At 54.2% G+C, this 15136-nt stretch overlaps 4 protein-coding genes across 4 annotated transcripts; 1 reads left to right on the top strand and 3 right to left on the bottom strand.

Annotated features, from left to right (window-relative positions):
- Positions 1 to 1992: 1992 nt before the first annotated feature.
- On the top strand, positions 1993 to 5331 carry J4E85_009433 (uncharacterized protein; the record flags this gene model as incomplete). Its single annotated transcript, XM_051473657.1, has 3 exons — positions 1993 to 2251; positions 2530 to 2673; positions 2723 to 5331. The coding sequence occupies 3 exons, from the start codon at positions 1993 to 1995 to the stop codon at positions 5329 to 5331; spliced, it is 3012 nt and encodes a 1003-aa protein (XP_051322442.1).
- A 2974-nt stretch (positions 5332 to 8305) lies between these two features.
- Positions 8306 to 9693, bottom strand: J4E85_009432 (uncharacterized protein; the record flags this gene model as incomplete). Its single annotated transcript, XM_051473656.1, has 2 exons — positions 8306 to 8359; positions 8413 to 9693. 2 exons carry the CDS (start codon positions 9691 to 9693, stop codon positions 8306 to 8308), a joined length of 1335 nt encoding a protein of 444 aa, XP_051322441.1.
- Positions 9694 to 10300: 607 nt separating this feature from the next.
- Positions 10301 to 11924, bottom strand: J4E85_009431 (uncharacterized protein; the record flags this gene model as incomplete). Its single annotated transcript, XM_051473655.1, has 5 exons — positions 10301 to 10578; positions 10628 to 10657; positions 10787 to 11218; positions 11272 to 11527; positions 11586 to 11924. The coding sequence occupies 5 exons, from the start codon at positions 11922 to 11924 to the stop codon at positions 10301 to 10303; spliced, it is 1335 nt and encodes a 444-aa protein (XP_051322440.1).
- A 756-nt stretch (positions 11925 to 12680) lies between these two features.
- On the bottom strand, positions 12681 to 14230 carry J4E85_009430 (actin; the record flags this gene model as incomplete). Its single annotated transcript, XM_051473654.1, has 6 exons — positions 12681 to 12911; positions 12959 to 13730; positions 13784 to 13814; positions 13892 to 13947; positions 14095 to 14125; positions 14224 to 14230. The coding sequence occupies 6 exons, from the start codon at positions 14228 to 14230 to the stop codon at positions 12681 to 12683; spliced, it is 1128 nt and encodes a 375-aa protein (XP_051322439.1).
- Between the last annotated feature and the right edge of the window lie 906 nt (positions 14231 to 15136).

Raw genomic sequence — 15136 nt, 5'->3', positions numbered from 1 at the left:
AAGGTGTGATATGGGGATTGTGTATCACAGCGAAGATCAGGAGGACTGGCATGGTGAGTGAAAGTTTCCCGAGCAGCGCAGGGTGAAACGCGGCTTACAGCAAGTTCCATAGCGTCTGTCCAGCGAAGCGAAGACTGCAGGTACGCGAGACGATGCGCGCGAAGACGTCTTGCGCGACATGAGCCAGAAAGGGAGATATCTGGCGCAGCACGAACCAGGCGAAACAGTGATCGTCTATATACATGATGATAATGTGCCATATCTCGACCGGTAAGTCTTCAGGCGACATGACACGCACATGGCGTTGCAATGCGCGTGACGGTCGCGGACCGACAGCGGTATTGGCGGTGGGGGTTGGCGATTCAGGGCTCGGGGCAGACATGGAGAGGTTGGTGTCGGCAGCGGCGACGGAGGGTGATATTTGTGGGTGCGATGATTATTCCCGCACTCGTTCTGGAGGCTGAGGCAATGCGGTGAGGCTCACTGGTGTACCGGCGAAGCATCGGCAGTCGCGCAGCCAAGGGAGGCGAGAGCGAGCCACAGGCAGGACGTCACGTGGCGCGCCGACGCGGCTTCCTCGTTGGGAAGGCCTTCCTCGGTCTGGAAAGAACTGGGGCGCGTTGGCGCATCCATGCCTGCAGCCTCACGACAGCCAAGTCATCTCGGTCGCGATCCAAATTCAACAGACAGGACCCTGCGCAACGTCGTGTGTGCGTAGCATCGCAACGGCGCCATGGGACGTGTGGAGTCGCAGATAGCATGTATTGTATGACCATAACATGGGGTGTAATTGGGAGCCGTTGGCCAGGCGACGCTGGGCGGTCGGGGGCCTCTGATTCGGCCGATATGGTCGGGTGGCAGACAGCTAAGGCTGATTCGAGGCAGGCCCCGAGACGCCCCTTAGCCGCTTGGCACGTGCTTAATCATGGAGTGCGGTCCTTTGTGCAGAAGCGGCGGCGGTCGATTACGCGGGGGGCAGAAAACAATTGCTTCATCTGGGCATGCTGGTCGCGCGCGCTGCATGGGGGGAGTCGGATATTATGGCGCGGCGGCTGCAGTTGAGGGAGTTGGGATAAGTGGCATATCTTGGTTCGTGGGTCTGGAAGGCCGCTAGAAGAAAATTGTGCAAATGCGAAAGTCGGAAAGTCGCGCAGGCAGCGTGGGGAGCAGTCTGGATACGCGGCTCTCTCGTACGGGGGGAAAATGCCTCGCACTCTGGCTGAGATCGCGCCAAGCACTCAAGCTTTCCTGCGTATGAGTGCTGAAGCTTGGTGCGTCCGGAGTGAGCAAGGTGCGTGGAGGAGCTGTTTGCCGGTCGCTCTTGCCAAACGTCATGGGAGCTGATCCCTGCAGCGCTGCACGCTTGTCGCGGACTGTCGCGCTATCTCCAGCTTAATCTCTGCTGCCGCTGGTGGAGAAGCAATGAACCGCGCTGCGAATCGCGACGCCGGCTGCTGACATCCCAATTGCTGTCGGCTGGTGCCCGTCGAGGTACCAGAGTCTGCGCACACAGCAACCGCAGTCGCAGCCGTACAGCATCGTAGTAAGCACTCCGTCATCAGCGCATCACGCTCGGCCGGGCGCTGCGACGGCCAATCTCTGCGCCATGTCGCGCGCCGATGATGTAGCGGCTGGCGCACGGGCCGCTCACAACAAATTCACCCCCGGGACTCTCGGCTCGAGCTAAGCTCCATCCGCGGTTAGCTTTATGACAATCATAAATCCCTCATAGCGGCCAAAGGTCGGTCCTTGCTGAGTTTTTCCCTGGGTTGATACGTGGGTGAGTTTCTGCCGCGCTACTTAACCAGAGCCTCTCCCGCACCCTCTGCACTTTCTTCACAGAGAAGGCCCTGCTTGCAGTTACCCATTTGCACAGCACATTCGACCTGACACTCAACCTCACCGTCAAGTCGCCTCGGAAAGCCTTCTCTGTGCCTAGAGTTACCGGATATAATAATACATACGAGCAACAGCATTCCTTAATTCGACAAGATGGCGCCCAACGACGATGTTGAGCGCCCCCGCGCCTCCAGCGCCGCTGAGCGGCAAAAGTCCATCGTCTCCATGACCGAGTTCGAGGGCATGGACGAGTACACGGCGCTCCAGAAGTACATCCTCTTCTACCGCGACACCCGAACCAACCCGCACGCCGAGCAGACCCAGAAGAAGAAGGCTTGGTGGCAGTTCTGGAAGTCGGGTTCCCCCACCGCCGCCACTCCCATCCAGGACGCCGGCGCTGTCCCTGACGACTGTAAGTTTTACCACTCTCCCCCTCACAGCATCCGTTTGCAGCAATGCGCCGCGGCGAGTCACCTGCCTCGCCAATTCATCCTTTGTTGAGCTCGAGGGCCGACATCTGGTGGCTGGCGCGGGCCTGGTCCGCGCTCAAGCTGCTCCCTGCTAGCGACGCGATAGCGGCCTCCTCGGTGGAGCCAATCATGCAGACCGGCTCCACCAAACTACCCGCTTCTGCAGCATGCGAGATGAGCAACACGATGAGGAAACAAATTTGCTAACATCGCATCGCAGACCTCAACACTGAGCTCCGCACTGGTTTGACATCCGCCGATGTCGAGCAGCGTCGCAAGCGTTATGGCTTCAACGAAATCTCCTCTGAGAAGACCAACCTTCTCAAGCAATTCATCGGTTACTTCACTGGTCCCATTCTATACGGTAAGCATCCCTGCACAATTTGGCCTAGCGCAAAACTAACGCACGATAGTCATGGAGCTCGCTGCTCTTCTCGCCGCTGGTCTCCAGGATTGGGTCGATTTCGGTGTCATCTGCGGTATCCTGTTGCTCAACGCCATCGTCGGTTGGTACCAGGAGAAGCAGGCTGCCGATGTCGTCGCTTCGCTCAAGGGTGATATCGCCATGAAGGCCACCGTCGTTCGTGACAACCAGCAACAGACCATTCTCGCTCGCGAGCTTGTTCCCGGTGACATCGTCGTTATTGAGGAGGGCCAGTCCGTCCCCGGTGACGCCCGTCTTATCTGCGGCTACGACCACCCTGAGGACTTCGACTTGTACATGAAGCTCAAGGCTGAGGACAAGTTCCACGACGCTGACCCCGAGGACGAGAAGGATGACGAAGTCGATGAGGAGAAGTTCGACGAGGAGAACCCTATCACCCAGGGCCACCCTCTCGTTGCTTGCGATCAATCGTCCATCACCGGAGAGTCTCTCGCTGTCGACAAGTACATGGGAGAGGTCGCCTACTACACCACTGGTTGCAAGCGCGGCAAGGCCTACGGTATCGTCATCACCACTGCTAAGCACTCTTTCGTCGGTCGCACTGCTACCCTCGTTCAGGGCGCTCAGGACCAGGGTCACTTCAAGGCTATCATGAACTCCATCGGAACGGCGCTTCTCGTCCTCGTCATGTTCTTCATCCTGCTCGCCTGGATTGGTGGTTTCTTCCGTCACATTCCCATTGCTAAGGCCCGTGAGGGAACCGACAAGTCCGTCACCCTTCTCCACTACGCCCTCATCATGTTCATCGTCGGTGTCCCCGTCGGTCTTCCCGTCGTCACCACCACCACCCTCGCTGTCGGTGCTGCCTACCTCGCTGAGCAGAAGGCTATTGTCCAGAAGCTCACTGCCATCGAGTCGCTTGCCGGTGTCGATGTTCTCTGCTCTGACAAGACCGGTACTCTCACCGCTAACCAGCTCTCTCTCCGTGAGCCTTACGTTGCTGAGGGCCAGGACGTCAACTGGATGATGGCTGTCGCTGCTCTTGCTTCTTCCCACAACTTGAAGTCGCTCGACCCCATTGACAAGGTTACCATTCTTACCATCCGCCGCTACCCCAAGGCCCGCGAGATCCTCAACATGGGCTGGAAGACTGAGAAGTTCACTCCCTTCGACCCCGTCTCCAAGCGTATCACTGCTGTCTGCCACATGGGCGGCGATAAGTACGTCTGCGCCAAGGGTGCCCCCAAGGCCATTGTCAACCTTGCCAACTGCGACGAGGTCACCGCTACCCTCTACAAGGAGAAGGCCGCTGAGTTCGCTCGCCGTGGTTTCCGATCTCTCGGTGTCGCTTACCAGAAGAACGACGGTGACTGGATCCTTCTCGGTCTCTTGTCCATGTTCGACCCCCCTCGTGAGGATACCGCCCAGACCATCATTGAGGCCCAGCAGCTTGGTGTTCCCGTCAAGATGTTGACTGGTGACGCTATTGCCATCGCTAAGGAGACCTGCAAGATGCTTGCTCTCGGTACCAAGGTTTACAACTCTTCCAAGCTCATCGGCGGTGGTCTCACTGGTACTACCCAGCACGACCTAGTTGAGCGCGCCGACGGTTTCGCTGAAGTTTTCCCTGAGCACAAGTACCAGGTCGTCGAGATGCTCCAACAGCGTGGTCACTTGACTGCCATGACTGGTGACGGTGTCAACGACGCTCCTTCGCTCAAGAAGTCTGACTGTGGTATTGCCGTCGAGGGTTCCACCGAGGCTGCCCAGGCTGCCGCTGATATCGTCTTCCTTGCCCCCGGTCTCTCCACCATTGTTTTGGCTATCAAGACTTCTCGCCAGATTTTCCAGCGTATGAAGGCCTACATCCAGTACCGTATCGCTCTCTGCCTGCACTTGGAAGTCTACCTTGTCACCTCCATGATCATCCTCAACGAGACCATCCGCGCTGAGCTCATCGTCTTCCTTGCCCTCTTCGCTGATTTGGCCACCGTCGCTGTCGCCTACGACAATGCCCACTCTGAGCAACGTCCCGTCGAATGGCAACTGCCCAAGATCTGGTTCATCTCCGTCATTCTCGGTCTCCTCCTCGCTCTTGGTACCTGGATCGTCCGTGGTACTCTCTTCATCCCCAGCGGAGGTATCATCCAGAACTTCGGTGCTATCCAGCCCATTCTCTTCCTCGAGGTTGCTCTTACTGAGAACTGGTTGATCTTCGTTACCCGTGGTGGCAAGACCTTCCCCTCATTCCAGCTGATTATCGCTATTCTCGGTGTCGACGCTCTCGCGACCATCTTCACCCTCTTCGGCTGGATGTCCGGTGCTCCTTACCAGACCAACCCTCCCACCATCAACAGCAGGTTCCGTGACGACGGATGGGTCGACATTGTCACCGTCGTTGTCGTCTGGGCCTACTCCATTGGTGTCACCATCATCATCGCCATTGTCTACTACATGCTTAACCGCATTGCATGGCTCGACACCCTCGGCCGCAAGGACCGCAGCCGCAAGAACCCTGCCATTGAGAACATGATTGCTGCCCTCAGCAAGCTGTCTCTCGAGCACGGCAAGGACAAGCACGGCACAACCCGCTACGTCCTTGCTCCCCGTGCTGTTGAAGAGGAGGATGACGAGTAAACTAGGGTCGCTACTCAACCATGACGCGATGTGTATTTGGATATTTGTACGGGATTGATGAACCCACCTGAAGCAAGGTTAATTTTTCATCACTGTCTTGCTAGTCTTCTCATGTATACCAAGAAGCATAATTTCATTGTCTCAAATTAATACCCCGATTGCAATCATCGCTGTGACCTGCTTGACGTGAGCCAACTTCTTCTACTTCAAATTCTGTTTTGAATTCCATCTTGAGCTTCAATGAATTCCCCCAATCATTTCTGTGCAACAAAGTTCACGCGAAGTCCTACGCGTCGCTAGTACATCGGAAAGATTCACGGCTTTCCAATTGCCGCTAGTCACCCGCCTTACGTTCCGTCAACACAACGCCGATAAGAACGACAGCTGGTGGTCACACAGCATGCATACCCAAGTCAAGCCACTTACGACTTCTGCGCAGAGCAAACCATAACAGCACGCGGGGTAGATAGCTCGTGGTAGCTCACCCTCTCTGCCAGTTCCCAAGCGGGGTAAAGCGACAGCTGCATGCCATCGCCTCTCTCTACTAATGCACCAACCAACGGCTGGGCAAGCCCATGCAAGCTATCGCGAACATGACATACTTTGTGCAGCAGCTCGCGCAAGGCATGTAATGCTTAGGCGAACGTGACACACATGCACGGTGAAGCAGTTGATTACTTAGGACGACATTAGCTATCTTGCTCACCCACCCAATAGCATTCTCGAGAGACTAAGAGATCGAGACACGGTCGCTGTACTCCTTTTCCGTATCGCATCGCAATATTCCAAGTCTGCCACGTAAAGCCTACGAACTAACAGTACCCCCGAAGAGACTACTTCGAAAAGAGGTTGGGCTAGATGGTGATGCGCATCTCCGGCCAACGTTTTCGTCGCGATCCAGTGGTGTATTGGTTATATTGGGTGGCCTTAATAGCGTGCCGAGCCTCCGTGACGGTTGGAACTAAACCTTCCGCGTGCGCCTGTCTGGGCAAAGTGACATACCCGTGGACAAGCCCCCCATGCCATCGCAGCGCGTCGCATCGGATCGTTCACGACGACGATGGCTGATGCCATTGTGACGCTTGTCGCATCTTCTTCGCATCGGCAGCACAACGCGTCGCGCCTTGATCGAGTCTCCCGATCCTGAGGCGCTCTGACAATGGGGAAAAAAGGCTTGCCAATTGCTTGTCACGCATTTTCTGCCCGGAGTGTTTCGTCGCCCACATCTTAGCAGCCTTACTTTGCTCCTGACATGGATGCCGTTTGTATTGATACACGTTTCAATAAAAACCACTCCCGCGCAGCGTTCTCCCGACGCGAACACGGAGGATGTGCAAAAAGAAAACTTGAATCGGGAACTGCGTGACTGTGCGACAGTCCCGACTCATGCTCACTTATCACGATGCATGACGTTTGATCGCCGCTTTGCGGAGTCTACGTTTTCCTCACGATACGTATCGCAAGCCGTGCACGACAGCTGTTTAGCCGCAACTTTTTGCGTCGCAGGACGCAATGTCGATCGCACGGGGTGTGTGTCCGCGGGCGGCTTTTGGACACGCTGGCTGGCTGGGCAGAGAATTGCGTGTTTCTGGCTGGGGGGTGGTTGGGTGTTGTGTGATCATCCCGCCTTCGATGTCATCACGCCGATGTTCTGGCTGCACGAGCTGCGACGGGGAAGCGCAGATAAGCGATGGCTGGGGGGCTGGGACTTGGTGCAAAGCAATGCTTGCTTGCTTGTGTAGCCTTATCGTGACTGCACGTGTTTCAGCTTCCGTGGGTTGGAGGACGTCATGGCTCGGGTGGTTGTAGTGGTGCTGTCGGCGCGGGTCGATGATGCCGAGACGGGCCGTTAGAGGTGCTACTTTGCTTCTTGGGGATGACGTGGAGGGTTGCAGTGGTGTTGTACATCATTGTGGCTCGGGAATTTGCGACAGTCTTGGTGGCTTGGGTGCTGGAAGGTAGCCCTGGAGATGAGTGATGGAAAGTTACGCGTTCTCGCCTCATACCAGGAGCAACCTGAACGGGTCTGCAGCCCACGTTAAGACGAATACTTGCAACAAGCTGCTCCGTTCTAGATGAAACGAGACTTCTACATCGCACATCTAGAGAGACTACTCGTTTGTGAAGATTCGCGTAGATTTCAATTATTCAATTGCACAGTACAGTTCCTTCCGTCGCCTATCATATTGTGTCATCTAACAACAGACTTCCAAGTCCAGTGCTGGGGTCCAATTCCTGGGTATATACATGTTCCTCATATTGAGATCTATATCCCATACGCCTCACGAATGTCTCTAACACATAACATGCGGACAAACTCGCCAAAGCCCAGTGTAGGGCTCCGTAGTATCGAGCAGAGGGCACGTCATTGTATTCGACAATGTTTTTGTTACTGAGTAGTAAGAACGCTAGGACGAACGGTAGGCGGCAATATACCAACCTGTATTCTGGTCGTATGTAACCCGAAAACGGCATTTCCTGAAGTGTGATAAAGTAGAACGACATAACGGAAAAACCAAGACCGAGCGCCTCGAACGGAAACGCATTCGGCTGCCCTAATATCACTAAGACCAGCATAGCTATGGCTCCATAGAGGGCGTGCACCCACGGATCTTTAGTGATCAGTAAGTTGAATGCACTGATCGAAAGTGCATACAGTTCATGCGCACGATGCCTATCGACTGATTCCAGATCGATTTTCACAGACAGTAGGTCTTGGCTCGAAATACGCTCCCACGAGGCCGATGCATGGATTGTTTCTGATGATTGAGTGGGTAGTTGGGTGGGCATGGAAACGACCTGGGAGCGCGAGCTAGACGTTCCGGTGGACGGTATGCTAGGGAAATTATCCAAGTCTGTCGGGATCTCATTTCTGACAATGTGGAATTGTTGAATGCGTATGTTGACTTCATATCGCCTCTCGAATCTAACGTCCACTCGTATCAGAACCTTCAAACACGGTGTATTCTCACAGTCACTGCTCGTATTGTCCAAGTATTGAGACGGAGGATGAAGAAGGACCCCATAGCTGGCCCACTCTCGTTGGTCGGGCACTCGGATGGGCGGAAATTGTGAGCTCACTTCGGGGCGCAGGATGCTCGGATCCAGATCTCCAGGCTTGCTCAGACAATCCCAAGTCCCAGTCGATGGATTGAGATAGACGATCTTTGGTTTCCACGAGATCAATTCGGATAAGCCGTTGACTGACAGTAACCGGGGGGTTAAAGGCGGTGGTGTTCTGAGTATAAAGCAGTTCGTCAAACGTGCGTTGTCAAACTCGTCTGTCGAGACAGGATGGTGCTGACTGCTTGGCAAGAAAGAAAGTGTTTCGGCAGACCTCTCCACAGCACATAGAGGCATGCGAATTCGATACTCGGGTTGCGCGTCCGAGTAACAGGCGAGAACGGCGAAATACTCTGGACTTCGTTTGGCATCGACACTTCGGTTCTGGTATAGCGGTAGGCGAATCTGCAGCCCTTTATTGTTCAGGGTGAATGGAGCAGCGTCATCACTTGCCAGTGATATCCGTTTGCACTTTCGAAAGTCGTCGGGATGGCCGGCGAGGAGGTTGCCATCTGAGGTGGTCCTTGGCTCTTCGTCTCCTGAAGGAAGAAGCCACGCGAGAAACGACTGATCCGGATGGACTTTGAGGTATTCTTCTTGCAATCTTCTGAATGCTTTGACACCTCCTTCTCCGTAGAGCAGCGGCATGTTGACATCAAGAAGACCCATGAGGCAGTATGCGATATCCTCCTTTCTCTCCGTCTTTCGATCCGCTGCCCAAGCCACTCGTTTGGCAAAGCTCGCTCCATGAACATGGCCCGTAGAATCTACACCGCGTAGAAAAGACTCGTCAATTCCAGTTATTCCTGCAATTTTCTTTGCCATTGTCGCCTCCTCTCGGGTACCAATCTCTCGCCATGTGGTGTCGCAGGACACGTAGAACACGAGACTCTTCGGCGCAATGAGTTCTTGAAGAGTCCAGCCTCGCGTGAACCATTTGGCTTTTGTAAGTTCTTCCACTTCTTGAATATCTTCAAGAAAAGCGTAGCACTTTTCTGCTTCCTGATACCAGCGAAACATGGAGTTGATAGACTCCGACAACTCAGCGCTGCTGTTTTTGTCGATGCAGCAAGTATCGCACCAAACGTAGTCATATCCATCTTCCTTTGCTTGTTTGCATGATAGATCAATTTTTCTCCAACCAGCCTTTTGTTTATCAGGCTTTGTCTTCATCCCATCGAAGGTAATCTCCTCGGCACCCCATGTGTGAGACAAGATGGCATATGAGAGCGTGCCGCTTGTAAAGTCCTCGAGCTTCCGGGTTTCGAGCTTCTGCGTCTTGACGTCGATGAGTCTCATGGTTGGAAGAAATATGGAGAGTGTGTAGAGTAGGAAGCGAAGTGCTGAGGTTGGGCATGAGCTACACCTAGGTAGTGTCAGCCTACGCAGGCTTGGCAGCTGCGCCCCCGTAAGCTAAATTGAGCCCCCAAACCATCGGCTGTGATCTAGATTACACAGTCAGAGTATGTGCGCAAATTTATACCCTATGAAGTTAATTACTGTCTCTGTAAACATCTTCAATCTACTATCTTTGCCTATTAGAGGTTGAAGGTCTTCGCAGGCTCCAGATAAGGCAGGTGCAAATCTTAGTGTAGTTAGCCCATAGTAAGATGTTGACTTGAGCTGAATGTGCGATTCTTACGGCGCTTGCGAAAATCTTGTGTCTATTGTCTGGAGTAAGCTTTGCAACTGCCTTTTCGTAAGCCTTCGATGATATTCGTTCCTCAAGTCTTTCTGCAATGCTTCATTGTGGGCAATGTGCTTCCATACACGCAAGCGACACTACCACAGCATCCCCTCAGTTTACAGTAGATCCATGCATATAAGAGCCTCCTGTTTTATTCCGATATCAGTCGGCAAAACGACATGCGCAGGAGTAGTGTTTCCATTTATACAGAACCATGCATCAAGCACTGCCGTTGAACAGCTTCGGTTTCACGTCCCCCCTAGCCTTCGCAGGAAGCAGCTTCAACAGCCCAAACAAGCCGAATGACAGAACGAGCTGGCAAAGCCAGAAAAGTTGACCACCCAGAATATGGTACTTGACGCCAATAGCGTAGATACTGGTCGCAAGAGCCGGGGCTACTGATCGAATGCCACTCTGCGCCGCAAGTGCGACAGCGTTGAGCGTCCCGAGGGTTTCGTGTGACGGAGATATATCGTTGAGTGCGAGCTGGACGCTGGCTGTCATATGTGTTAGCTAGGCAAGTTGGCTATGTGTCAAGAGACTTACTGAAGGCCATCGACACTCCGCTTGCAAGGACTAGAAGAGGTGGCCCAGTAGCCCAGAAGATGGTAGTATGCCCATGCCGGAGTAGGAAATTATATACCGGACCGACGATGAATAGAAGTGGCCAGACTGATGCACATAGATAGAGTACATAGCCAGTACCTACGCGTTTGTGTAGCGCAGGGAATACAACGAGTAGCCAGGCTGCCTGAGATACTCCGTTCAACGCTGTGCATGCAGCGATAAGCTCTGCAGTGAAGCCGAGGCCACCCAATTTGACGGGTGTGTACTGGGCGACTGGAAAGACGGCTGTGAACGTGAATGCCATAAGCATTACGTAGTTGTATACGACCAGTACTCGCATGACGCCGGGCCGGTTGATCAGCTCCCAGGTAGACATGGTGGATTTTGCAGCCTTCTTCTTGTCGCCATGGATGTGCAGTGTTTCTTTAACGAAAAGCATCGTTGTAATTGCTGCAGAGATAGCGAGAGCCGATACGACAAAGTTGGGAAGCGCATAGGGATAGTCATGCCAGAACTGCAGTTTGCCAAAGGTTGATGCGAACTTATCCGCAGGGCGTTCGAGTGCACCACCTATAGATATGTACTTAGCTCATTGTTGGCTCATGTCATTGCAGAACACATACCTATCAGCGGACCGATGAAGATGCCCATATTGCTTGCGAAAGCAAAGAAACTGAATGCTCGTGCTTGAGTATGCTTGGTGCTATTCTCAGATATCATAGCTCGGACAGTGAGGACCGTTCCAGCAAAGGCACCACCCAAGCATCTGAACAATGCCATTTGCCAGAGGGTCTGGCTCATCCCAAAGAGAGTCGTGGCGACAGTCAAGCCCAACAAAGATATGACGAGAGTAGGCTTCCTCCCATATCGATCAGAAGCCTAGATGCTATGTCAGCAAGTGTCTTTCCTCCTTTACAGCAAAATAAGTGGTACTTACCCTCCCCCAAAAGATCATCACACACATCTGCGTCGCACTGAACAAGCTCTCAATCAAGCCCGAGTAAAACCCAACATCCTCCTTATCCACATTCCCCACCCTCTCAATCATAAAATTGATATAAGGGAAGATGGAAAAGAATGATATCGGCGCCACGCATACCGTAAAGCACAGGAGGGAGATCTGGGCTTTGGGCAATGGCTTATCCTGATCTTCTTCTTCGATGTCATCTTGCTGAGATGAAGGGTCGATCGATTGATCCTCTGTTATCGGTGTTGGGTCTACTTGGGTTAGGAGAGGTGTGTTCTCATCAGCGGGTTTGCTAGATGATGTAGACATCCCGACTGGATAGAGGCCGCTCGGGCGACTTTAGATGCGGAAGTCGCGTGAACGGTGTGAGTTCGGAGGCAATCGCCCCAGTGCGACCAGCGTCGCGGTAACAACGATAAATAGTAAAATGAACGACGTAAACGCTATGTGAGATGTTTAGGGCTTATATGAGTATTTGAATCATATCATGCTGTGTCACCCGTGAGACGGAAGGTTGCAAGTAAGCAGTTTGCAGAGGAACGCGGCGCTTCGTGCCTTCCCGCGGAGGACACACTTCCGCGCTAGCAGGGATGTCCAACCACTCGTTCCATTGCTACGTCGTTACTTTGATCGGAAGGCCAGGCACGTTTGCGACGCGTCGCGCGTGTTTGACTGTCGTACGCTCACGTGCGTACGTGCCAGGTCGAGGTTTTAAGATACACATGAGCTTGCAGCCGCAGAGTTCGTTGTCACATCATCACTCATCACGCAGAGTCAGCCAAAGATCGTAAGGGATATGAAAGTGTCCATAGGCTCTAAGCTACAATCTTAAGATCCTACACCCCCATGTGAGCTCAAGCTCCTCCATAACTCAAACACCCAACCATTGGCCCGCTGTGCTATTTTGTGGACAATCGACATGTGTAAAACCCCGGGATAACAAGGCACCAATACAAGGATGCCCCCGCTACTAGGCTTGTCATGATCTCGAGAACCGTACGCAAGAACACGCTTGGAAGAAAACCGTCAGTCGATGAATCGCGTAGACGCATGACCTCCAGTACCTTAGAAGCACTTGCGGTGGACGATGGAGGGACCGCTCTCGTCGTACTCCTGCTTTGAGATCCACATCTGCTGGAAGGTGGAGAGCGAGGCAAGAATGGAACCACCGATCCAGACGGAGTACTTGCGCTCCGGGGGAGCGATGATCTTGACCTTCATCGAGGATGGGGCGAGGGCGGTGATTTCCTTCTGCATACGGTCGGAGATACCGGGGTACATGGTGGTTCCACCAGACTGGCTGCTGTTAGCTGTGTTTTGCAAGATTATAGCGTTCAACGTACCATGACAATGTTGCCGTACAGGTCTTTCCTGACGTCGACATCGCACTTCATGATGGAGTTGAAAGTGGTGACGTGGATACCACCGCTCTCAAGACCCAAGACGGAAGGCTGGAAGAGAGCCTCAGGAGCACGGAAACGCTCGTTGCCGATGGTGATGACTTGACCGTCGGGAAGCTCGTAGGACTTCTCCAAGCTGGAGGACTGGCTGGCAGTCTGGATCTCCTGCTCGAAGTCGAGAGCGACGTAGCAGAGCTTCTCCTTGATGTCACGGACGATTTCTCGCTCGGCAGTGGTGGAGAAGGTGTAACCGCGCTCAGCCAAGATCTTCATGAGGTAGTCAGTCAGATCACGACCAGCCATGTCGACACGGGAGATGGCGTGGGGAAGAGCGAAACCCTCGTAGATGGGGACAACGTGAGTGACACCGTCACCGGAGTCGAGCACGATACCGGTGGTACGTCCGGAGGCGTACAGGGACAGGACGGCCTGGATGGAGACGTAGAAGGCGGGAGCGTTGAAGGTCTCGAAGACGATCTGTGTCATCTTCTCACGGTTGGACTTGGGGTTGATGGGAGCCTCGGTGAGCAGGACGGGGTGCTCCTCGGGGGCAACACGCAGCTCGTTGTAGAAAGTGTGATGCCAGATCTTCTCCATGTCGTCCCAGTTGGTAACGACACCGTGCTCAATGGGGTATCGCAGGGTCAGGATACCACGCTTCGACTGTGCCTCATCACCGACGTAGGAGTCCTTCTGGCCCATACCAATCATGATACTGTTTGTTGTTAGACGGCGGAGTGCGTAGGGGCTACGGGGGGTTCATCGTACCCATGGTGACGCGGTCGGCCAACGATGGAAGCTGCAAAGCTGTCAGAAGTGCTCTCGAGATGGCATTTGATCCCGCCGCAGCTGGGAGGCGGAAATGGAGGTACTTACGGAAGACTGCTCGGGGCGCATCGTCACCGGCGAAACCGGCCTTGCACATACCCGAACTGGGGATTGTCAGCTCAAGCTCATTTCATCTCCGAACATGGCGCGCTGTCGTGGAGGACGTCGTCGCGGCTCAGATAAGGCTCAGGCGCGGACAGCCCCTCCACGGCAGGGATGGCGGTGTTGGGCTTCGGGGGGTGCCAACTCACCCATTGTCGATGACGAGGGCTGCGACTTCCTCTGTAGCGGGCAATCGAGGTTAGCAGAGCTCATTGAGATAGAGGGCATGGTGGACGGCGATGGTCAGGACACGGGGCGGTCGGGGTGGAGCTGCTTACCCTCCATGTTGATTGATTAGGGTGAGATTAGAGTAGACGTGGAGTTGTAGATGGGTGTCGATGTAAGAGCGCTGGAGCAATTGAGCGTCAGTGGGAAGGCTCAGAGATGCAGCTAGCGGTGAAAAAGTAAAAAGGGTACGGAGGTGTTCGGGGAGCTTACAAGTTCGGCGGCGGTGTTGAGGTTGAGGTTCTTGTGCGCAGAGGCAAGAACTGGGTGTGCTAAATAAGCGGGTCGGCCTTGCCCAGATTTAGCGGGGTGGCAGGAGCGCAGGCGCGAAGGAGGCTTTGCACGAACGGGCGGCTCCTAAAGGGGATTGTGTATAATTTCAGCGTTGGCGATCTGGCTTCACGACGATAACAGCATTGGGCATCTTATACGTGCTGCCCAAAGTGTGCAGCCTAGAATGGACTCTATCTATCCCGGTGGTACGTACTGGGCGAGTACGCAAGCTCCCCGCCACAGCATCGAGGAAGCTGCTGTCGGCGCACGTCAACTCTACCAGACCGCCAGGCAGCGGTGTTTGATCCTTGGCGTATAGCAATCATCGACACTCCACTAGCACCTACGTGTTCTCGCCGGTGCGCTGTGAATGCACAAGTCAGCGTCGAGCACAAGTCAGTCCCCCAGCCATCCGCGGCTTCGCTCACCGCCAACTCGCCATCCCCGCCCATTCCGAATACGATGGTCACGTGTGCGGAGGGGCAGCAGCAGTGCACCTAGCCAGACGAGCATTCGCAGCAACAATGCCATGCTCGATGCCAACATGTCGTGATTATGTCATTGAAAGCCGACATCGACCAGCTTTTGCACCGCGCCATGTTTGTCGTGTTTGTCCGTTTCCCGCCATGTGGTTGATGGTGCTGACAGCTGTGTTGGGCACGATCTCCCATGGAAGGTCCGCGAAGCTGCTGG

This window comes from Alternaria conjuncta (assembly GCF_024043145.1).
Source record: "Alternaria conjuncta strain BMP 0040 chromosome Unknown scaffold_17, whole genome shotgun sequence".
NCBI classification, from domain to species: domain Eukaryota; kingdom Fungi; phylum Ascomycota; class Dothideomycetes; order Pleosporales; family Pleosporaceae; genus Alternaria; species Alternaria conjuncta.
Note: the sequence above shows the minus strand (reverse complement) of the source record. Positions and strands in the feature narration are given on the sequence as shown.